The 24,858-nt window shown below is 36.3% G+C and overlaps 2 protein-coding genes across 2 annotated transcripts in view; both read left to right on the top strand.

Moving 5' to 3' along the window:
• FAM91A1 (family with sequence similarity 91 member A1) overlaps positions 1 to 20,989 on the top strand; it is a 42,874-nt gene extending 21,885 nt beyond the window's left edge. The window contains exons 16-24 of the mRNA XM_079901954.1: positions 3,488 to 3,636; positions 4,964 to 5,098; positions 5,236 to 5,349; positions 9,460 to 9,532; positions 11,517 to 11,666; positions 13,674 to 13,778; positions 14,308 to 14,431; positions 16,029 to 16,098; positions 18,130 to 20,989. Of these exons, the coding sequence (XP_079758080.1) occupies positions 3,488 to 3,636; positions 4,964 to 5,098; positions 5,236 to 5,349; positions 9,460 to 9,532; positions 11,517 to 11,666; positions 13,674 to 13,778; positions 14,308 to 14,431; positions 16,029 to 16,098; positions 18,130 to 18,315 (1,106 nt within the window). The 3' untranslated portion in view covers positions 18,316 to 20,989. The remainder of the gene's footprint in view (positions 1 to 3,487; positions 3,637 to 4,963; positions 5,099 to 5,235; positions 5,350 to 9,459; positions 9,533 to 11,516; positions 11,667 to 13,673; positions 13,779 to 14,307; positions 14,432 to 16,028; positions 16,099 to 18,129) is intronic.
• A 229-nt stretch (positions 20,990 to 21,218) lies between these two features.
• The window catches only part of FER1L6 (fer-1 like family member 6), a 174,623-nt gene continuing 170,983 nt past the window's right edge, over positions 21,219 to 24,858 (top strand). Inside the window, exon 1 of the mRNA XM_079901955.1 lies at positions 21,219 to 21,560. The gene's annotated coding sequence lies outside the window, so the exon portion shown is untranslated. The remainder of the gene's footprint in view (positions 21,561 to 24,858) is intronic.

The following is a 24,858-nucleotide window of genomic DNA, read 5'->3' as shown; positions in this document are numbered from 1 at the left end:
CTAAGAAGTTAAACAGGTCATGCTCACTTATTTAATCATCACTTATTTAAAACATTTTGTGTAGATAGCACATTGAATTTATAACTGTTGGCTTGTTCTGTGAATTTCTTTACTCGTCAGCTGTTCCTTACCTTGTTTTACTGTTTCTCCTCTTTTATGTGCCACTGACTTTTTGTAGTATCTAAATTTGTTTAGTTACCTACAAAAAGAGTTGGAGTGTTAATTTGTTTAAGTAGCTGATGGGATATAGAATAGGCATTTGTTTTGAGAGATGGACAAATGCCAAAATTTATTTAGGAAGCATGAAATATCAAGAATGAAAGATTTGTTATATAAAGATAATAAACAGAGTCTTCCTATTCAAATGCTGCTATAATAGTTACTAAAGTATTTTACTTCGAAGAATAAAAAAGGGAACAGATAACCTCATTTCAAAGAGTTAAAGAAAGAAATGGAAGCAGTTTTAATCTATTGATGAACTCTAATGTGGCTCTTGCCCTGGTGTGCTCTCTCAGTTTCGTGGTGGAAAGGGGTTCCCGAACTTTAGTTGAACTGATGGTATTAGCTCCTAAATTGTGGAATGGCGCCCAGGAGTGTGTGTTTTTAAAAAGATGCAACAGCTTGGGCACCAGTGTAAGAGCATTACACTGTGAATGTAATTACATTGTGAAGTCTTCGGACATTCACAGGAGTTGCATTTTGGGACACTGAATTCTTAGCACCAGTATCACATTTAATTTCACTTATTCTTTCATTTACCTAAAAGTTCTGTTTTCTGGCCAAGAGCCATCATTTTCTTAGTCATATCCATTTTCATTCTACTGCTTTCATCAGCATCTGGCTTTCTTTTCAGCTCAACTAAAAAAATTTAGGGCAGAATCACTTGTCACTTTACAAGAGTTGTTGCAGAGGAGAGGACAAAGATGCTGGGTAGTTTAGCTGAGTGAGGTTAGACACACTTAGTACCTAGTGACTCACTTCTTCAGCCTTGGGGTGTTTGGTTCAGAGTTGTGCTTTAGCAGTGTTACAAATGCTTCCATGCTGGAGCTCTTTCTGAGGTTATTCATAAACAGTTGAAACTGAGAATATTAAATCACCAAACACCAAGAGTCTGAAGCACTTATTGATAAGCATTTGTTGATAGTAACCATTTTTTGGTTACCAAATATTAGATCTTGTGACCTAACAGTGAGTGGCACAGTCTTAAATATGTCTCTGGATGTACAAATCCTGGAATTTCTGGGACTTTTTAGTGACTTATCGAGATAATGGGTTAGAATATTTGAACTATTCTGTTATAGCCATCTTTTACTGCCAGTCATAGAGTGCAAGAATATTAGTGCTAGTGACCAGCCAGGGGTAACTCAATTTATAGGTAAAGAAATTGAAGCTTATCTTGGTTAAATCTCCTGCCCATTTAGTCATTAAAACCCATATAGTTAGTAAATGGAAGAGCTGGGACTTGAATCCATGTCTCTTGAATTTTTTTCCTTTGCTCTGTTCCTTACATCATCTTCTCTTGAACACTAAGGTTTTTATTGATTTATTCATCAACAATTTGTTGTTTAATAGGTTGGGCTAAACTTTGTTTTTCACCATGAATAGTCTGTGTATCATCAACTAAGTTAAATGGTAAACCTAAACCTATCCTGTGTGAAAGTAAAGTATAATTCTAACCTTTAAGGTATGTTTAATAGTTGACTATTTCTGGAGCTTAGAATAATTGATATGGCTCCAAAGTTAAAATGTGATTAACTCCTCCCTCCCCATGAGACCAAATGGGCAATTGTTTATGAAGTTTCATTCTTTTAACCAGCCTTTCTTAACTGGGGCTCCTCATTAGAACCACAGAACACAGAAGATGATTTAAGTGACTGTTTCTCAATTTTTCTTATAATGGCGTATAACTAGTACCATTCTAGATTCATAGAAAAGAAGGTCATTCATTCCAGATAAAGAATAACTTTTTAGGGCATTAGGGCTTAATATTCTCCATGTTGAGAAAGGTAACTTTCTGTAGGTGCCAGGAGTGATAACTTACTCCTTTTTAAACAAGAAATTCTATAGTATTGGTGTTTAAGCATCTTGTTTTGAGTAGCAAGAATTTTTTTTTACGTCACTAGTAATTTGTAGTTTGAGTGTATCATGTAGTACTTGGTATTCACTGTAAAGCAAAAAGTCTTCTGATACTGTCATAGAAACAAACCTCTGATATGTGTGAAAAAGACTAGTTTCTTAGTAATCTTTTGGTTTTAGACAGCATGAGGCACTGCTTAAAAAACAGAAACAATGTGTGGTCTAACTTTTTTTCATTATTTCTAAGCATAATTTTTTTTTCCAGGTATCTTTGTCTTTAAAAAAGATCTCTTTTCCCTAGGATCAGTACAAGTGAGACCTTAAAGCCACTGTTTGTAATTTGTCAGTCTAGTACTATGAAATGTTTAGAAATTAAACCTCATCTGTAGAAAAGCAATCACAGTTGTAAAAACTTTGTTTTAACCACCATCAACTCTTTAGACTTCCTTCCATATCCTAGTATTCATTAAATATTTTCTATACTTGGCATTGACAATGTTGAGTTTTACCTGAAGCTTCTAACTCTTTTGTGTTTCAGAAAAGGGCTTACTGCAAGGACCCACCCTTTCTCATATAACTTAGTTAAGATCACAGGCACTCCCCTTGTTTATCTCTGAGAGGCCAGACGCAGACAGACCCTCCAAATTCCCTTTATCTTTTTAGAGAGCAGTAGGACTGGTATTTTCCAGAAGGATTAAGAATGGGAACACTTAAAATCAGTTGCATGCTAAGTGAGTTCCTGCTTTATGGACTACAGTTTAGGCACATGTTTCTAAATGAGGAATTCTTGCCCTTCTGGTCAATTCAGAACTTGGCTGCAAAGTTGTTATGGAGATTGAAAATTGGGGGAGGGAAGGATACAGCTTTCCCATGGCACTTAGGCTTTTATAAGATGCCACTGCCATGATGGAGAGGAAGTAAGATAAAGCAAACATATTTTTAAAGTATAAGGTTAGCCTGAAGAAACACCAGTAGAATAAAGACTTTCAGCTTTAAGTCTTAAAGAGTCTTATTGGTCTCCTAGGAAATAAAGTGCTTTATTTATTTATTTTTATTTATTTTATTTTTTTAAAATTTTTTCCCGGTACGCGGGCCTCTCACTGCTGCGGCCTCTCCCGTCGCGGAGCACAGGCTCCGGACACGCAGGCTCAGCAGCCATGGCCCACGGGCCCAGCCGCTCCACGGCATGTGGGATCCTCCCGGACCGGGGCACGAACCCGCGTCCCCTGCATCGTCAGGCGGACTCTCAACCACTGCGCCACCAGGGAAGCCCTAAAGTGCTTTTTAATAGAGATATTCTACCTTATTAAAAAAATTTAAATCTCAAGGCAGGTATCAGTGTTTCATCTTAGACTCTTTTTTTTCACATTGTCAGTCTTTCATTCTATGTATGTGGTTGATCATAATTCAGGTTTTCCTCTGGATCTCTTGCGCTGTGAAAGCCTTCTTGGGTTGGACCCTGCAACTTGCAGCAGAGTTCTAAACAAAAATTACACACTGCTTGTTTCCATGGCTCCTCTCACCAATGAAATCCGGCCTGTCAGCAGCTGCACCCCTCAGGTAAAGACTCACTGGGAAGCTCACTCTGCTGCCATTTCATCCTTCCTCATGGCGACTTGAAGGAGAGGTTTATCAGTCTTATTGTATTAATTCTCAATTTGTAGATAACCAGATATTAACATCATCAACTCAGAAAGCAGTTTTGTATTTTTTTGCTGTTGTAAAATGTTATGTTCAGTTTGTGAGGTATAATTGGTACATTTTATATATGTATTATCTATTGACTAGTGACACATTCAGTTAAAATTTTCTTCTTGAATGCAGGATTTTAAAGAAAATGTTTTTGGCTGCTCTGAGAAGGAAACCTGGATTACCTTGAGGGATAAGATAAATTTAATTAGGAAAAATGAAATATTTTGGAAGTGGGGCTGTGATGCTAAATAAGCTGAAAAGAAAAGATTATGCTTGAAAGCTAGAACTCTAGTTATCTGTAAAATCGTGAAAATGATTGCTGGTCTTTTACTTTTTAAAAATAGATCAGTTGCGTTTGTTTATATACTTAGCAAGGCCATTGTGACATGTCCCATTTTCAAAGAGTGAGCTTTGTGCTGTTCTTCAGTGCTACATCCTTCCTGGTTTCCTAGATGTGCTAGGTTTAATGGTGTAGAAGAAAGGAAGGGATTCTTGTACCAGGATGATTTTGTTGCCTGTGCTGATCTAGCTGCCTCAGTGCGCCCACTCCCCCCTTACCCCAGTTTTGTCCTCTGTTAAGCAGGAGTGATTGTAGATTCGCAGCCCCCCCCCCAAACACACGCGCGCGCACACACACACACACACACACACACACACTTCCTTCTGTTCTTTAACACAGCCTCTGGTCATGGTAGGAATCCATGAACTGAATGAATGGATGAATGGTAACATGGATGGAAGGATACATAGTCCCTTTTGAGAAAAATTATTAATGATTGTAATAACTAACACTTTGATACAGAGCTTGTTATGTGCTGCCAGGTACTATTTTAAACCTTTAACAATGTCCTTAAGAGATAAGTATTTTGTTACCATGTTACAGATGAGCAAAATGAGGCACAAGAGCGCTTAAGTAACCTTAGGTGATAGGGCTGAGGGGATGAAGCCAAGATTCAGACTTAGGCCATCTACTCCAGAGTCCATTCTCTTAATTGCAGTGATAAGCCATGCTTTCTCAATTCCAGTGTAAGTTTGAAACTGTTTGAATGGATCCTTTAAAATTTATCTTCATAAAGATAATAGGAGTTAACACTTACATGAGGCATTAGCTTTAAGAATATACTTGGTCATTTGTGAAATTTGGCTTCTTTAGATAAATATTTACAACTTTATCTTACCTGTTTTATGATTTTAGCATATTGGACCAGCTATCCCAGAAGTCAGTTCTGTCTGGTTTAAACTGTACATTTACCATATCACCAGGCAAGGACCACCATCTCTTTTGCTGTCCAAAGGTACAAGACTTCGAAAACTGCCAGATATATTCCAGGTATGTTGAATGAGGTTTTTTTAAAAATCATTTTTAAGGACGATAGAAACTGGTAAGCAGTATTATAGATAACTTTCTTAATTTTCTTTGTTTGTTTCTAAATGCTATGCTGTGTTTTATTCATTTCTTTCCCATAGGGTTATGATCGATTACTAATAACTTCTTGGGGTCATGATCCTGGGGTTGTTCCTACATCAAATGTGCTCACGATGTTGAACGATGCCCTAACACATTCGGCGGTTTTGATTCAGGTACAGTTACCTTATTTGAAACAGTCAGTTTTGGATTTTTATTTTAAAGATCATAATTTGTCTAGCTTTCTGCTGAGTCGCAATCAGACATCAGTAATTTGACATTTGTAAAACTGAAATGTAAGGAAACAGAGATGTGCGTTTTAGTCCTGGCCTTTGTCTAGCAGCTTGGGAGTGGTGGAAACAGCAAAGGCTTTGAAGTTAGACCCAACCTTGAGTTTCAGCCTCATCTTTTGCTACCTGTGTGGCCCTATTTTTTTTAATAGTAGCCTTAGAATAGAGATGCAGTTCACATACCATATTCCCCAATTGAATTCAGTGATTCAGTGGTTTTAGAATATTCACAGATGTCTACAGTCAGCACCATACTCAATTTTACAACATTTTTCTGGACCTTTAGTTCTCACTCCCCTATTCCACGTTCACCACCACCACCACCCCCGCAACACCGCCCCAGCAAGACTAATGTACTTGCTGTCTCCCTAGAATGCCTGCTTGGGGCATTTCAGATACATGGAATCATACAATATGTAGTCTTTTGTGACTAGCTTCTTTCCTGTTGTCAAGGTTCATCATGTAGCATGAGTACTGCATTCCTTTTTATGGCCAAATAATATCCCCTTGTACGACGAAACGCATTTTGTTTATCCGTTCATCAGTTGATGGACATTTGGATTGCTTCTACCTTTTGGCTATTACGAATAATAATAATCACTGTTATAAACATTTATGTACAGGTTTTTGTGTGGATATGTTGTCATTACTTTTGAGTGTATCCCTAGGAGTGGAAATGCTGAGTCATATGGTAACTCTGTTTAACTATTTAAGGAACTGCACCATTTTACAGTCCCTCCAGCACTTGGTATTATCTGATTTTTTTATTATAGCCACCCCAGCAGGTGTGAAGTGGTGTGTAACATTTTAGAGATACTCCTCTTATACTTAGTTTCCCATCTGCAAAATGGAGATGGTAATATCTACTGTGTAACAACAAAAAATAATAGTGACAGCTAATGCCAAGGTAAGCATTTTTAGCCTTAGGATTGTTGAGAGAATGAAATGAGAAGGTGTGTGTGAAGTGTGTAGCACACTTTCTGGTATGTAATAGGCTCTTTGTAAAGATGTCATTAATTCATTGAACTAACAATTGTACTTGCCTTACAGAATTAGTAATTCTGTACTAATTAATGTGTATATACAAATAAGATGTGGTCCCTGTCTTCAAGAAACTTAAAGTCTGGTGGGAAAAGTTGCATAAGCAGTCACTTCCATTTTTTTGCTGAGTGCTAAAGAGAGTTATACAGTGCAAGCATTAAAGAGAAGTATCTTTTTAGCCTTGGAACAAGGACAAAGGCTTAGGGAAAGCTCCTTAGAGAAAATGAGACCCAGGCTAAATAGAAAAGGCTGATTTAGAGGAGAGCGAGGCCAGGCAGAGGGGTCAGCATGAATAAATCTCTGGGTAGAGATTTTTTTTTTCTTTTTCTAAATAACTATTTCCCTGGTGCCCAAAAATAGTGCCTGACTCGTAGAAGTTGCTCAGTGAGTGTTTGTTGAATAAATGAATAGGAATACGAAGTGGGAGCATGTGCTAGGGCCTATAAGCTGTTATGTAATTTTGAGGGGTGAGCTGAAGTATGATGGAATGGTGGTCAGAGATGAGTCTGGAGAAGTAGGCAGGCCCTGGAGGGTAGTGGACCTTAACTGTCCCCATGTAGTGCTTAGACTTTCCCCTTTAGATTGATGGCAGCCAGTAAAGGGTGCTGAGCAGGGGATTAACATGGTCAGTTTTGATTTGGAAGATCAGCCTGAAGACTGTTGAGAATGGCTGGGTGGGAGAAGACAGGATTAGGATTCAGTGTTGGAGACCAGATAAGAGGTGAGGACAGCCTAGGTCACGGAAGTGGTAATAAGAATGAAAAGGAAGAATTATTACAAATATAAAATAAATAGAATTGATCAGATGTCTGAGATGGCTGTGGGAAGAAGAAGAATGATTGCTGAGGTACTTGGCTTTTGAAAGTGGAAGAATGATGATAGCACACAGAGCCGGTTTATGGGGGCAGATGAGGTGGTGTGTTTTGGGCCTGTGGGACATTTGGGTGGTGGAGATATTTAGGAGGTAATTGAAATTATTCTGAAATTCAAATGAGAGCTTGAACAGGAGAGATTGACTTGAGTGTCAGCATCAGCACGTGGATGGTAGTAGAAACCGTGAGACGATGCATTAGCCAGCCAGGGCAGACATGAAGTAGGGGTGAGGGGAGATACACAGTAGAGTGGGTTAGACATGGACTGAAGGGTCAGTCTGCCTGAATTCACATCTTGATTCCACCACTTATTGGCAATGTTGGGCAAGTTAAATAACCTCCTTGAACTTCAGTGACTTCACCTGCAAATTGGAGATGATAACAGTTCTTATCTTTATACGGTTGTTGAAAAATGACTGAAATGGATGATCTACGTAAAAATGCTTTAGACCATTGTTTAGCACGTCGGAAGATCTCAAAAAATGTTCGCTGTGGTGGTGGGAGAAGAGTAAGAGGAGTTTTAAAGTGTCGTTAAGGAGTTCTGCCTTTGCTAAAAAAGAATGCCTCTTTTATTAAATTTTATGGAAAAATTCACCTTGCTGGAACTTAAAACACAACAAAATTAAGATTTTGATTAAAACCATGCTTTTATAATAGCCATCTTGTTTAGGGTTGAAATCATAAATGTATCAGTGGAATAGAAGCAAGATGTCAGAAATATATTCAAGTTGTTATATGAACCAAATAAATGAATGTGATTTTTTTCCCTGAAATTATTTTTTTTCTTTTATGTCACGGTATCCTGAATTTGAATAAGGTATGGGTCTCTTTTAAAGGGAAAAAATGTATAGATCCCCAGTGTTAAATTTTCTATTATAACGATTTGAAATACATGTAAACATAAAATTAAATTCCTCATGCTTATCATTCTTACACAACTGCAAAGCCAAAGTGAATTTAGGAATTAAATACGAAAAACTAACAAAATTTAAATGAACAACACTAATTGAGTGTGATGGGTGAAAGTAAATTATTATTTGTAATGTGGGACTGGCGTGGTTAGACTCATAGATTTTTTTCAATTTAACTTTTGATAGTAAATTCACATGATTCAAAAATAAAACACTATTAAAAGATGCACAGAGAAAAGTATCACTGCCCTTCTAACACTCTACCCAGTGCCCACTCCCTAACTCTTCTCCAAATCAGACAACCACATTAGTTTTTGCTGTACCCTTCTAGAATTTCTTTTTTTGTGTGTGTGTGTGTGGTACGCGGGCCTCTCACTGTTGTGGCCTCTCCCGTTGCGGAGCACAGGCTCTGGACGCGCAGGCTCAGCGGCCATGGCTCACGGGCCCAGCCGCTCCGCGGCATGTGGGATCTTCCCGGACCGGCCCACAAACCCATGTCCCCTGCATCTGCAGGCGGACTTTCAACCACTGCGCCACCAGGGAAGCCCCTAGAATTTCTTTATGCATGTACAAGCGGTTACACACTGAGATGCCCCATGCTTTTTCCACTTAGCAGTTGGAACTTTCCATTTCACTTTGTAGAGAGCTTGCTCTTTTTTGCAGCTGCATTGAAAATACATACATTAATTTATTTAATCAGTCCCCTACTGACAGGCATTTTGGTTGTTTCCGATCGTATATAATTATGATGTTGCAGCAAGTAATTTTCAATATATGTCATTCGGTGCAGGGTTTTGAGATTTACATTCCTAATCCATGGCATGCCAGGTTATCATGGGGATCCTCCACCACTTTTCTCTCTCAGCGCTGCAGCTGACCCTTGTGTGAGTGCACTTGATCTCATTAAGGCTTCACTTGGCTGACACCAGATTTACCTGTTTTTTCATTAGCCCATACACTCAATTTGATACACATTGCCTTAATAGGTTAATATAGACTTCAGATTGTCTTTACTGAGCTGGAGAAAAATAGAAAATTGTTGAGAGCATTTTGATGGAGTATTAATGTGGAATACACCATCACGAGGCACAGTCTTGTTTATCGTTTGAGTGTCTACTATTGGAAATACAGGTTTCGCGTATACCTTTCAACTTGTGTTTTTTCGTGTTTAGGGACATGGTTTGCATGGGATAGGAGAAACTGTCCACATACCTTTCCCATTTGATGAGACAGAACTACGAGGAGGTACCTGAATTTTGAGTTGTATCCATTTGACTTCTTTATGATTAATCTTGTCCACAATTTGGTGGAAACATAGCAGGAAGTAAATTCTTAAAATTTTTAAGTTCTAGGGTCTTAAAACTATTCTGCTTTTAAAGAGTGTTGGCAAAAGGTAGTTTTCTGTCATGTGCCTGTTCCTACAAAGAACTAATAGAATAAGACTCATTTAGGACCTAGGCCTAGAAGGAATACTAGTCTGTCTTGGCGATGAAGAGACTAAGTAGGTAGCTACGTAGATGGAAGACTAGGTTTTATGTATGTTTGGCCTTTTAGTTTCCTTTTATTGTTTATTTATTTGGAGGTTGGGGGAGAAGACAAGTCATAGGGAAGATTTTACGCTTAGAAAGTTGATTTTTTCCCCCCCAGTGTTACATACTGGTTTTTTTCAGGGGCTTTTATGGACACTAATGAACATTTCTATACTAACTTACAGTTTACAGAGAAGTTGCATGTATTTCCTGTTTCAGCATTTTTTTTTTACAATAACAAATTTTTTTAAAAAAACTTTTATTAATGGTCAATGTGTTTTGATTTAAGTTTGTGCTATAGTATTAGAAGCCCCAAATCTAGAGTCATTGTGTAGAGAAAATGAGAAAACACTAATTTACTTTTTAATTAATTAAAATTTTTTTTTACATTTTATTTTTCCTGTTAGAGAGGACTTGAGTGAATAGCCAAGTCTGAGCTAAATTTAGCGGGTTCGAATCAAGGGTGAAAAGCCTGTTTAATGTTATCTCTTTTTAGAATTGTGAGCTACAATACATTTGATGAAAGATGCCTGGAGAATTTCTATAAATGCAAAATCATTCTTCCTTTTGTTTAAATATACCTTTCCTCTGTTGAATATTAAGAAAGTATGTATATTCAAAAGAAAAATACTCTCTGATTAAAACTTACGTATATTTATATAGCACTTGTGTTTCCTGCTCCATGCAAAACTTTCATTCTCTAATCTGTTGTTCTTGTTCTTAGAATATTGCTTGGAATTTTAGAGAGCAGGGAATCGTTCAAGTAATTTAACTTAATTCATATAAGAACTTTTCTTCTAAAATGTTAGTCACTAATGCCCCTCCTCGCCCAAAGCAGGGAAAAGGAAGAAGATTTTTATAAGTATTTTTTCTTTTCCACATGGCTAGGCTGCAAAAGGCTCACATTTGAAATTAAATGCTCTCTTTTGGCTGTTGTGAATAAATGTGTACAAAATTTGGAGAAGAGAGTTTTCTCTTCCAAAAAATAGCCCCTATTCAGAAATAAGTATTTCTCTGCAACTAAACTTCGCTAGTTAATTCTCTGATACTTTATAAATTCTATGGAAAAATTTATCGTTCACCAGAAGATACAGGATAGTGACAGCAGGATCTTAAAAATCACAAAATCTCAAGAACTGATTAAGAAATCTCTTGCCTTTGGAGATTACTGTGCGAATTCTAAAAAAGAGGAATATTCATATTTGGTTATAGAGCATCTTTCTCTTTTGTAAGTTCACATATTTGTGAGAACGAGCTGATACTTAAATAATTTGATTAGGGATATAATTTCAAGTACTTAGTTAGCTTTAGTTTCAATAAGAATACTTTTTACTTTTCTTAAATTAAAAAAAAATATGATGTGTATTTAATGCATTTCCTGGTAGAAACCCACTAAGTAAGTATTTGAGGCAGAATAGAACTACAAAGAGAAGCCTAGGGAATTTGCCACTGACTGGCCCTATTTGATTACTTAGCAGGTCAGTTGTTTTGCTACATCAGTTGCCTTCTGAAGTCTGTAAATATGTTGTATGTGTACAGCATCCTTTTTCATCCAGAGATATTTCTTCATTGGAATCAATCTTGATAAAATATAAAAGTAGTTCTAAGAATTGTTTAATAAGAAGAAAGTATATTTAAGTTTTTGGTGTTTTGTTGTAAAACTATTTACTTATAATGTGATGTCAACTCTTTGTTCTTAGAGTTTACGCGTGTCAATATGGGTGTTCATAAAGCATTGCAGATGTTAAGGAACAAAGTGGACTTGCAGCATTTTTGTGGATATGTCACCATGTTGAATGCTTCTAGCCAACTTGCAAACAGAAAACTCAGTGATGCTTCTGATGAGAGAGGTTAGCCACTAGCTGGGTTCTTTGAATTAAGATAATTGGTACTGAGTTTATCATAAGCTTAATATTTAAAAAGCATGGGTACCTTTGTGGGGATGTTGACTTATTTAATACTTAATGTTTTTCCACTGAAAGATGAGAAAATATTCTGTGACATCATTGGGACAAATATCAGTTGTTCAAATGGAGAAAATACTAAGAGCATAAGTAAAGAAGTGATGACCTGGGGTTGGAATACAGAATGGTTATTGGGTTTTAGCCCTTTACTGTCGTATTTATGTTTATAGGCTTTAAATTAAGTTCCTTTATGGGGTGATGGTTTCAAAACTTTAGTCTCTTTGTAAAATTATTTTCAAACTAGAATGAGTAGTTTTTCCCTTTCAGCTTTCCTCTTTCTATCAAGGCACCATTGTCTTGTTATGCAGGCCTTAAAAATCATATCTTTATCTCATCCTTCTCCTTTCCCACTCAACCTAGTTAGTTTCCAAGTTCTGTGAATTAGTCTTTAGAAATGTCTCTTATATCCATTTCTTTCCCCCTCTCTTTAATTCTCTGTAACTGCCATTCTAGTCTGAGTTTTGATACTTTATACATGTTTTATTGTGACCATTTCCTGCTTAGCCTTCCTGGCCTCATTCTCTTCTTTCTGTCTCCAGCCTGTCCTGCATATTGACAACAGCTAATTTTCCTTAGATACCTTTTTCTTTCTAATTTAAAAATGCATTTTCAAATCACCTTCTCATAGTTACTGATTGTTTCTGTTCTGGCATAATTTGGCTTGTATGTGGCTTTGGTTGCCATGATGTCACCTCTGGTCCACGACTCTAGGGAACCTTTTAATTCAAGTCTCTATCATTGATTGACTGTATTCGCTGAACCTCTTAGTTTGAAATCCTGAGAAAATATGATTGATTGCTAGCCATCCAGTGGATTGAATTAGTATCCACTCCTGGTCCATTTACCTTTGGCCAGAGGAGTTGGGTAACTTTCAACAGTTGACTGCCAGGTATCACAGGAGCATTTTTAGAGAAGAGGGCTGTGGGTTAGGCAGTCATTTCAATGAATGTCTACTGTAGCTGTCATGTTTTATTTCATTCATTCTATAAACATTTACAAAATACCTCCTTAGGTGTTGGAGATATTTCTGTTTTAAGTCCTAGGGAATAAAGACCTGGAAGGAGAGACAAGCAAGTGAATCAGCCTACTGTGTAGTGTTAAAAGACTGAGATATGGGGGTCTGCTTCATGAAGTGCTAAAGTAGGACAGAGAAGGCATATCCCAGCCCAGTTGAGCTATCAGAGGGGCCTCTTAGAGAAGGTAAAGTTTGAACTAAATTTTGAGAAGTGAGGAGTTCGCTACACACAGATGATTGTTGTTTATTTAGAGTGTAGCAACCCTTAGGCAGAGGGAATCAGGCAACAGAGTAGCTCATCTTGGCCAAAAGAAAGAGTTTGTTGGGCAGTAGTAGATGAGAGTAGAGAAGTAATAAATGAGATCTAGAAGATCTTGGAGGATCTTTCATGCTGAAAGATACAGGGAGTCAAAAAAAATATTTTGAGAAGGAATGATGTAATCAGACTGCATGTTTCTATGGGGATAGAAATGACTTTAGTAATTCTCTAAAAGGTCTAAACTTGTGTTCTGCCTTTTTAATCCTTTTTTTTTTAGGTCAGGGCTTTACAGGCTCAGTACTATTTATGTTTGGAGCTGGATAATTCCTTGTTGTGGGGGGCTGTCCTGTGCACTGTTGGATGTTTAGGATCTCTAGGCATCAGTAGCATCCCTGTCCCCATTCATGGCAACCAAACCATGTCTTCGAACGTTGCCAAATGTTTCTTGGGGGACAAAATTGTCCCCCTTTTAAGAACTACTGCTTTAGGCTAAAGACTGTTCATTGTTTTCCGTTGTCATTTCTGTTGCCTGAAGTCTTCTTTCATGTTAGGACTGACTTATTGACAACCTGTGCCAACTGCTAGAATCCTAATATTGTGTATGCCCTTTAATTATAAGGAGAACCTGATTTGGCTTCTGGCTCAGATGTGAATGGGAGTACAGAGTCATTTGAAATGGTCATTGAGGAAGCAACTATAGATTCAGCCACAAAGCAAAACTCTGGTAAGGCTTTAAAAATTATTTGCAATCTTGGACTAATTTCTGAGGTTTGACTCTTTTGTTAAGTCACTTGGATATCGTTTGTCTGCTCTTATTATAATGGACTTTTTCATAAGTATTTTCTAGGAAAGAATTTTGTATATTTAGAATAATAAAGTTAGTTAAAATATTATAAAACTATGATCTGAGAATAAAAATGTTTTATTTTTCCTATGTTGATTCTCTCATCTTGTAGATGTCCTGCACTACTTTTTTTTTTTTTTTTTTTTTGGTAAAAGACCACTTTGAGCATCTGTTGAAAGCTGTAGGCCTTCTTCCCAGAAGCATGTACATACTCAAAAAACATTCTTTCCTGTTTCAGAGATCCACTGATCCCCTCTCTGAGTCTTCTCCCCTGCTAAGCCCTTTGGTGGATGTCAGTAGGGGGTGGGAAGAATCTATGAAAATTTCTGGAGCTCAGTTAAGAAACCCTGGTTGGTCATAATATATATAAATATATATATGATTAATAACTTTATATATCCTTTTGTAGTTGCCACAACAGAGGCAGATTGGGTTCCTCTCGAGCTGTGCTTTGGAATTCCACTGTTTAGTTCTGAATTAAATCAGAAAGTGTGCCGAAAAATTGCTACACATGGCCTTTGCAGAAGAGAGAGGTGAGGGCTTATGTTTGTTGTCATCTTTTCATCTATGAGACTTCTTAAGCTCTCAATATTAGTTGCTATATCATACATTGTCTTATTTCACACATGATCATAGTATTTGCCTTGTGCTTATTTGTTGATTGAATAAAAATGGCTAGTTTAAGGGTTTGCTATGTATTTTAAAATTAAAGTTCAGTACCTCAGAAATTAGGCACATGCAAGTTTTTTGGACACATGTTTTGGTTAATTATATTTACTTAGTTACCCAGATTGGGCGAGAGTACGGTTAAAATGGGCATGCTTATATGACTGTATGAACCTAGTTTTTTTTATTTTTTGCGGTACGCGGGCCTCTCACTGTTGTGGCCTCTCCCGTTGCGGAGCACAGGCTCCGGACGCACAGGCCCAGCGGCCATGGCTCATGGGCCCAGCCGCTCCGCGGCATGTGGGATCTTCCCGGACCGGGGCACAAACCCGTGTCCCCTGCATCGGCAGGCAGACTCTCAACCACTGCGCCACCAGGGAAGCCCTGAACCTAGTTTTTTTTAATATGTAAATATCAATAGAAATTCTCTTTCTTAACATACACTCAAGTTATGTTAATAGTGATTATCTCCTATAATGGAATTATGGCTGACTTTCTAAATTTTCTTCAGTTTCCACATTTTCTGAAATGAGCACATATTATCAGAAATGATATGTAGGTTTTATCTCATATGCCAACTCTGATCCATTGGGAATGGCTGCTAAGAGTCAGCGTTGTAAAGGTTCTGAGACCGTCTGGTTTAGCCAAAAAGAATATCATTGAATCTGATTGTCATGGTGGGTGGCTTGGAGAGATGATATCCACAGATCTTGACATCTTTATTTAGGAAAACAAAGTTGGATAATAATTAATTTAATTGGCTCAATGTAGCTTATATCAGAAAATTAAAAGTACTTAACTGACAATTTTAATAGCTATCCTGAAAATAAAATAACATACATGAATAAAAAAAGAAATACTATATAGTTTTAATGATTGCCACTATAATTGTTAGCAATTTTTACATATTTGAAAAATGTGTACCTAAATTTTTTTTTTTTTTTTTTTGGCGGTACGCGGGCCTCTCACTGTTGTGGCCTCTCTCGTTGCGGAGCACAGGCTCTGGACGCGCAGGCTCAGCGGCCATGGCTCATGGGCCTAGCTGCTCCACGGCATGTGGGATCTTCCCAGACCGGGGCATGAACCCGTGTCCCCTGCATCGGCAGGCAGACTCTCAACCACTGCGCCACCAAGGAAGCCCTGTACCTAAATTTTTATTTTAGAAGTTTTCTTGTATTTAACATTTGTATTTGGTAGTAGCTTAAACTTTTAACAATAATTTTCCAATTTTGGTTATGCATGATGTTTTATTTCGAAATGGTCTTTTTATGCACTGTTACTCTGTATTATTAAAAGAAGCAGAAATTTCATTGACGGGAACCATTGAAATTGTTTTTTAAAAATTTGTATGTAATTAACCAAGATGTATATACATATATAAATGTGTTTAAATTGTTAAAATTAAACTCTTGTGAGATATTAGTTTTTGTCATATTTGTTTTAAACTTTTCCCCTTTTTTTCAGCCTTCAGAACCTCTTACATTCCAGTAGAAAACTGTCTCTACAAGTCCTTAACTTTGTTCACTCATTCCAGGTAACAAAAACCAAAAAAATCCAAATGGTATTTGCATAGGGCTTTTATAGTATGCAAAACACTTCCAGGTTTGTTCTGAGTCTCCACAGCAGTAAGACATGAAATAAGCATTATTTCATGCTTATTTATGCATTTTAATTTATAAACAAAGATGCTGAAATTCAGGAAGTTAACTGACTTATACATGATTTCAGTGGCCAGGTGTTTAGGAAGCTTGGACTGTTTGTTCTTTGCTGGTGCTTCATTAAACGGAAATGTGTTAAGCATCTACCATGGGCCATGCACCGTGCTAGGTGCTGGTTCTTGGGTCAGTACACTTCCATTAATAACTGCAGTGATTCTCCATTGCTGAGAGGGGGTTGTCTGTTATGGTAGTGAATGCCAGTGCTCTAGACCTTTTATCTTCCCCCCAAGGAAAGAAAGGATACTCTAGACTTGATTTGTAGGTAAACTTTTAGAATGGAATATTTTTGTTTGGTATATCTGTTCTAACATTATGAAATCAGTATTTTGGAGTTTGGTTTCATTCATTCTTTCAATAAATGATTGAGTCGACTCTATGCCAGACCCTTTACCAGGTGCTGGGGAAACAATGATGTCTAAGACACTAATGGAGCTTAAGTGTTGTATGAGACCATAGTCGAGTAAACATCGAAATATGTGAAGCAATTACAGATTTCAGTAAGTGCTTTGAAGGAGCCAGGCTCCTTCAAATCTGATGGAATCCAAAGGTAGACCTAATTTAAATACATAGAGATGATGCATAAGCTGAAACCTAAAGGATGGGAAAGAGTATTCCAGGCCGAGGTTAGTAGGTGCAAAAGTTCTGTGTCAGGAAGGCACTCGGCCTGCAAGGAAACGAGAAGGCCAGTGTGGCAGAAGCCTCGTGAAAGAGGGATGATGGGAGGAGGTGAGGTTGAAGAAGAACGGAGAGCCTTCTAGAGTATGTTAAAGAATATGTATTTTATGCTGAGTGCAAAGAGAAACTGTTAAAGACTTTTAACAGAGAATGACATTATTTTTAATTGACTCTTTTAAAAGATTAGTTACTGTTTAGAGAATAGATTAAAAACAGACAAGCACAGAAACAAGGTAAGTTCGGCGACTGCTCTAATAGCCCAAGTAAGAGGTGTTGGTGGCCGAACACCCTTTTTAGTTTAAAAAAAATTTGCATGTATCCATAATAAAGGTTTGTTTATTACATGTATATACTGTTAAACATGTAATAATATAATAAATTATGTATATTATAAAGGATACACAAAACCAGGAATTTTATCGGATGCAATAAGTAGATACAGGATTTAAAAAATTTTCATGGTACTGCACCCCACTTTGGAGTGAGTACCCCACTTTGGAGACCGCTGGCCTAGACTACGGTGGTGGCTATGGTGAGTGAGTCAAGTAAACTCATTTGGGATGCACGTTGGAGGGAGACTGATGGAACATGGTGATTAAATGTGAGGAAGGATTGAGGCTGTGATGAGGAAGGGAAGGATAAAGAATAATTTTCCTATTTCTTGACTAGTTTGAGTAGGGGAGGCTGGGGAGGAACCAGTGGGGGAAAATTTGAGAGTTTGCTTATGGACATGCTAAGTGTGGAATTTATGGTGAAACATCCAAGAACAGATGTTGGATAGGTGGAGGTTTGAGCATGGAGTTCTGGGGAGAAGTCTGCTGAATGTGTGAATCTGAGAGCCCTGGGAGTGGATGGATTGTTCTGTTGCTTAATGTTGTGTGAGGGTTTTTGTCTAAGAATTAACTTTTTCTTATCCCATATTCTCATAGCGTGTTATTTCTGTTTATTTCAAAGCACTTGTCATCATCTGAGTGTATTAGTCATTTCTGCACGTTAATACCTATCATTGATTATTTTGGGTTTGTGAGGTACAACCTTGCATCTCCTATAGTGCTTTGCCATTCCATAAACATTTCTTAGGTAATCAAGGTCTCTATTTCTCATTAGCTACATGAAGTGGTTTGGTAAAGTGTTGAATAGAATTTTTTTTCTCTTGTTTCTTGATCTTTTAGGAAGGTGCTTCAACACTGGATATTCACACTGAGGCCAGTTTTCCAAGTTTGCTTTCACAGTCATCCTGTGCTGACATGGGAGTCCCACTTCCTGCAAAGAACTTAATATTTAAAGATGGCATCTTAACAGAGTGGAGTGGACGTTCACCTTCCTCACTTCTTATTGCTAATCTCCATTTGCAATAATTTGGTTACATCATTTGTTGCTCACACTTTCTGCCATTTTTCTTTCTTAACATTAGCTTTATATTGCCAGCCACTAAAAAGCATCCTGCTGCTGCAGTGCAGTTCATGCTTAACTGATGTTAAAGTTAAAGTTTGGGGAACATGTTCATGTTTTCTGAAGTTTTCCTCATTATTGCACCTCCTAAAGCAAAGAAGAGCTTTTTAGCAGTCTGCACTGTATTTTTTACCTTGAGACAATCTGCGTTTCTTTTATAAAACTGAGGATATACTTTATAGGCTTTATGATGACTGTTATGTTTATAAGCAGTCACTATGAATATTGCAGTGGTAATTTTATATGTTAGTTTATCAAACATAAATCTTGTTTAGTTTTATATTTTGTTACCTACTCTTTAGGGGATCGTGGGAAGAGGTAGAACTCTTCCTCTGAAAAGGCTTCTTGGTATTTAAAGTAGCAAAACTATAAAATGGTAAACATCCATTATTGAGAGGTGATCTGATGGGGCATTAAGAATTGCTGTGGATGTTTGTAAATTATGTGTATCGGTTGAACATTGTTGAAGGTATGTAAATCAGCATAGTTATGTATGGCTTAACCTTGATTTAGAAGGTCTTAACTCAGACTATGACTATACATTGACATCTCATAAGAAGCTTTGGAAAACATTCTATTTTTAAACAACATTTATATGTGGACTTCAGTTGTCGCTCATTTTGGGCTTTATATTTTCATAGAGTCTTTATGGAAAAATAGAATTTATTTTCCACTCTTGTAGCTGTGGCTGCTGCACGTTTTCTCCCTGATTTATTTTTTGTTTAGTAGCTCTACCCATGAATGTTATGGAATTGGATTTGATGTTTTCAAACCAAGGATTTTGATTTCAGCTTAGAATTACATATTAGAGGCATTAAGGCTATGTCTTCTGATCAGAACACTTTAGTGGTAAACCTACTGTGAGGACATAAGCAATCCGGATCCTAAGTTTATGTGACTAGTTTTAGAGGAAATGATAAAGAAAAATTGAGTAATTTCAAAATGTTTCTTGAGTCATTGATTCTTTTAGTATCTCAAATGTTGAATAGAATAATTGGAATCACTTTTTAGATTTTACAAGTTACCTTCCTTGGGAAGTTTGTGCAGTGTTATATAGTTTAGTTTAGCTCTTCTCATAGGATAATGGTTTGCTAGTTTAAAACTAACCAAACTAACTGGTCAAACAACATATATCTAAAATATTTAAAGCATTAGAAAATTTGGGAAGGTTAAACCTAAACATTTTTGCTGATAATTTTTGTTATTTATAGAACTGACATTTGTTTATTTAACATACTTCTGGAAGTATGTGTCTTTCTTCAAACTGTTAACATAACCATGCATTCAGTACTGTCGCCTCCCTATTGAATATTTTGGAGCAGGTTACCTGTGGCACAGTCAGTGCTGTGTTTGGGTAAATGCAGTAATGTTTAGTATTCTACTTTGTCTTAATATGAGGTAGAAACCAAGTGTATGTTATAAATGTTTGTGTATAAAAGGAAAAATACTAATATTAAAATAATTTCTTAAAACTGTGAATCACTCATTTATTTTTCCAATAATTGATATTGTACATTCCTAGTGCTGTTAGGTATATATGTAACTTCTACAGTTTTTCAACTGAAAGTTGTAAGTATTTCATTTGATCAGGGCTCTTTAATCTCATTTTCATTTGCTTTGTTCAGATTAACTGTAGTTATTTTATTTATTTCTGTTATTAACAAGCTTAGCCTACGGTAATGACATGTACACTAATAAAGCATTGAATGTTTGTAGTTGTTGGTAGTGAACCCAGTTGTTGGTGAATTTAAAACTTAAAATATGGGAGTGATTTGCTGCTATATTTCCTTTGAGAGCTAACAGAGGAGGAAATAGAACCTAATAAATGATCATGAATTTTAGGGAAAGTACTGAAAAAACATGTAGTCAACTCCGGTTTCTCATGTGAATGAGGAAAGATTCTGATTCCCAGGTGAAGACCTCTCATACTTGTAAGGATGGAGAATCTGCATTTTTAAAGCTGTTATTAGCAAAATGTGAAAGCCACTTTTATGCTTTACTTTGTGAATTTGGCTTTGTTTCATTCATACATTAACTCATGTAAAGATGCATCTCTTAAATCTTGTGTTGATCCTATTCAACAAAAAGGTAATAAATACAGAATTTATTATTTGCCAAAGAAAATTTGTGAAAGAATTTTTATCCAGTTTTTCTGCAAATGTTTAAAGCAATTTCATTTGGCTTTATGCTGCCTCCCCTCTTTTCTGCCCTTAAAGTAGCTTAAACCATTGGCAAACTTCAGAAACCAAGAGAAAAAAAGAAATATAAAAAAGGACATAGAGTTTAGTATGGTACAATTTCACCTATCACATATGTCTAAAGAAATGTAACTTTATGTTGTTAAAAAAATATATGATCGTTTGATTTTCTTGATTCCTTTTTTTCTTTTAAAGTGTGTAATCAGATACTTTATTTGTTTTTTGGGGGGGAATGTTGGTTTCTTTTAGTTGTTTCCAGTTTTCTTTGCCATTTGTGTTTCTCTTTTATGTTCAGTGTTTCAAATACGGTTTGTAGTTAAAGATTTTAAAATACCAAAACTGTAACTGAGCACCGTGGATTTTTTTCTGATATGCTGTTAATATTATACAGTGAAATGTATGAAGTGTTGTCAATTTGATTATTGACACATATAATATGTTTACAAATAAACTGTGGTGTTGGTCAAGTTGCTGTGAAAATGTGTATAATCTTCTGTAAGCCCCTTCCTTAATTTTAAATACAGGCATGCTTTCAGTGCTGACATTTTCCTATACTTTAAAAAAGTATTTTTTATTTTATAATAATATTTTTATTTTATAATAATTTTAGATTAGCAGAAAAATTGCAAAGGTGGTCCGGAGATATTCCCTATATCCTTCCATGAGCTTCCACTAATGTTTACAACTTATGTAAACTATGGCACATCTGTCAAAACTCAGAAATTAACATTGGTACAATAGTATTTACTAAACTATAGACTTCATTTGGTTTTCACCCATTTTCCTCTCATGTTCTCCTGTTCCAGGACCCCGTCCAGGATTCCACGTTGCATTTATTTACTCATCACTGCCGCCTTGGTCTTCACCGATCTGTGACAGTTTCTCAGTCTTTCATGACCATGACACTGTGAAGAGCACTAGTTGGTGATTTGGTAGGATGTCCCTCAACGTGGGTATGTCTGGTGTTTTATCATGATTAAACTTGAGGTTGTGCTTTATCAGGAAGGATATAGCACAGCGGTCCTGTGCCCTTCCACACTGTATTATATCATGGGGTACATAATGTTAATAGGCATTATTGGTGATGTTCCTTCATTGGTTAAGGTGGTGTCTGCTAGGTTTTTCCACTGTAAAGTGCCATTTTTCCCACTTTCCATACTCTTTTTTTTTTTTTTGAAGTGAATTACTAAGTCTAGTCCACACTCAAAGGGAAGGAGTAATATCTATATATATTCTCTACAAATTTTCTTAAAGATTTGTTCCTTTCCCCTATTTATTTGATCATTTATTTATATTAGTATGCAATCATGGCTATTTATTTTATACTTTGGGTTAAAATCCAGTAGAGTTGTTATTTATTTTGTTGTGCAAATTGTTTTAGCTTTGCCTATTGGGAACTCTTTGAAGTTGGCTCCTAAATCCTTCTGGTGTACCCTCGTCTTTTTTTTTTTTGACCACAGTCTTACTTTATAGCACTGCAGGTATTATCTGGATGCCAGCCCTAGAATTAGCCTATTTCTCCAAGGAACCCTGGTTCCTTTCATTGCAGAATGGTACTTAGAAACCAAGATTGTGGTTTAGGTGTGCTTGCTGCCACTGCATCTACAACTTCCCAGTGAAATGACCTAAGAGATATAAATATGTATACTAACAAATATATAGGTACACATCTCTGTCATTATTTTTAGATCCATCTATGTATATTAAACTGATTCTCATCTAGCACTACAAGGTTCATTCTAGTTATGCCTCTTTGCTTGTTCATAACTTCTTTCTCTGAGGGTGAGAAACCTGGCTCTTTTTATCTACAATTTATTTGCTTATTTGTTCAACCCTAGAATACTTATAAAGTGGTTTCAGAATAGTTAACGTTGTACCCCTGTGAGAAACAAATTGACCAACTAGGGTATAGTGTTTAAGTACTTTGTTTTGTCTTTAGCCTTATAGTATTCACTCATTTTCCAAAGTAACTTAGTTCAGCTCATTTTATTCCCCACTCCCTTCATTGAAGTTATGTCATACATTTGTAAAACAGATTTATTTGTCACACTCTGAATTCCATCTGGGATCTCTCAACATCCATGCTGATTTTTCACTAGGAAAATTTACTCTGCGTCGTCTTTGACAAACGCAGTCATGTGTCCACTGTCTCAGTACTATACAGAACGGTTCGATCACCCTAAAAATTCCCCTTTGTACTCAACCCCTCACCTCACCCCTCACAACCACTTATCTGTTCCATTCCTATAATTTTGCTTTTCCCAGAATGTCATACACATGGTGGAATTGTACAATTTGTAGCCTTTGCGTCTAGCCTCTTTTGCATAGCAAAATGCATTTTAAATTCATACACGTTGTGTGAATCAATAGCTCTGTTTTTTCTATTGCTGAGTATTTCATTGTATGGATGTATTAAGATTTATCATTTAACATTCATGTTCAGGTTTTAATACAAACAATTCATTTTGCTTGGGTAAATACCGACGAGTGGGATTGCTGAGTCATTGGTAAGTGTGTATTTAACTTTATAAAAACTGCCAAACTGTCTTCCAAAGTGAGTGACTGTGCCATTTTGCATTCCCACCAGCAATGAATGAGGGTTCCCACTGCAATGGTATCTCATTGTAGTTGAAGTAACTAATTTTCCCAGTGAAAAATGATGTTGGGCATCTTTTCATGCGCTTATTTGCCATTCATATATCTTCTTTGGTGAGGTATCTGTTCGGATTTGTTGCTCATATTTTAAAAACTAGGTGTTAACTGAGTTTTAAGAGTTCAGTAAGTATTTGAGTACACGTCTTTTATCAGATACGTGTTTTGCAGGTATTTTTTCCCAGTCTAGCTTGTCTTTTCATTCTCTTAATGTCTTTTAAAGTAAAGAACAAAAGTTTTTAATTTTGACAATGTCTGGTTTCTTGGTTTGGGTTTTTTTTTTTTAACGGATTGTGCTTTTGATGCTGTTATCAAAAAACTCATCACCAAACCCAAGGTGCAGAGTTTTCATTTTCTTCTGAAAGTTTTATAGTTTTATGTTTAGGTCTTTGACCCATTTGAGCTAATTTTAATATGTGGTATTTTAATATGCGGTATGAGATACATGTTTATATTTTCTTCACTGAATTGCCATGACACCTTTGTCAAAAATCAGTTGATGATCCTATAGAGACAAAGTAGATCAGTAGTTGCCTGGGTGGAAATGGGGGGGTGGTGACTGCAAATGGGTATAAGGCGTCTTCTTGGAGTGCTGGAAATGGAAAATTGGATTGCAGTGATTGATGGTGTGCAACTCTTAAGTTTACCCAAAAAAATTGCATTGTACACTTAAATCAAGTAAATTTTATCATATGTAAATTACACTTCAGTAAAGTGGTTTGAAAAAATCAATTGGCATTTTTTTGTGTGCATCTATTTCTGGGCTCTCAGTTCTGTTTCATTGATCAATGTGTCTGTCCTTTTAATACCATGCTGAAATTGGATCCTGTTAGTCATCCAACTTTGTTGTTTTTAGAATTGATTTTGGCTCTTTTAGTTCCTTTGCCTTTCCATATAAATTTTAGAAACAGCTTTTCAGCATCTACACACAAGCCTGCAAAGATTTTAATCAAAATTATATTGAATCTATAGATCAAATGGAGGAGGATTGATATCCTAACAAATATCTCTCCATTTATTTATAACTTCTTTGATTTTTGTTGGTCACTCTTTTGCAGGTTTCTTTTTTTTTTCTTTTTTGAAAGGTTTTGAACTACAAATTAAATTTCTTTAATAGCTCTATTCCTATTAGCTATTTCTTCTTGAGTGAGTTTTGGTAGTTTGTGTCTTTCGAGGAATTGGTCTGTCTCCTCTAGATTACTGAGTTTATGGGCATTTATTTTTCATAGTGTACTCTTACTGTTCTTTTATTTAGTGGGATTAGAATAGGAAGATAAAAAGATGAAGTGAGATAAATCCCAAAGAGAAAGTGGCTAAGAATGATCCAGAACAGATGAAAGATGGGAATCCAGAGATACAGGAATCCAGTGCATAGTATATATATCAATAATGTTCATCAGTAATGAACTCAGAAAACAATTCAATTACATCATCAAAGTACTTGGAGAAAATGACTGTTGACCTAACAATTGTGAATCTGGCAAAACTATCTTTCAGGAACAAATGTGAAAAAGACATTTTCAAATATAAAAAACCAAGTTTATCATTAGACTAACCTCAAAAAAGAATTCAAATAAGTTTTTCCACAAGGCATGTCTG

This window comes from Stenella coeruleoalba (assembly GCF_951394435.1).
Source record: "Stenella coeruleoalba genome assembly, chromosome: 17".
Taxonomy (NCBI): Eukaryota; Metazoa; Chordata; class Mammalia; order Artiodactyla; family Delphinidae; genus Stenella; species Stenella coeruleoalba.
Note: the sequence above shows the minus strand (reverse complement) of the source record. Positions and strands in the feature narration are given on the sequence as shown.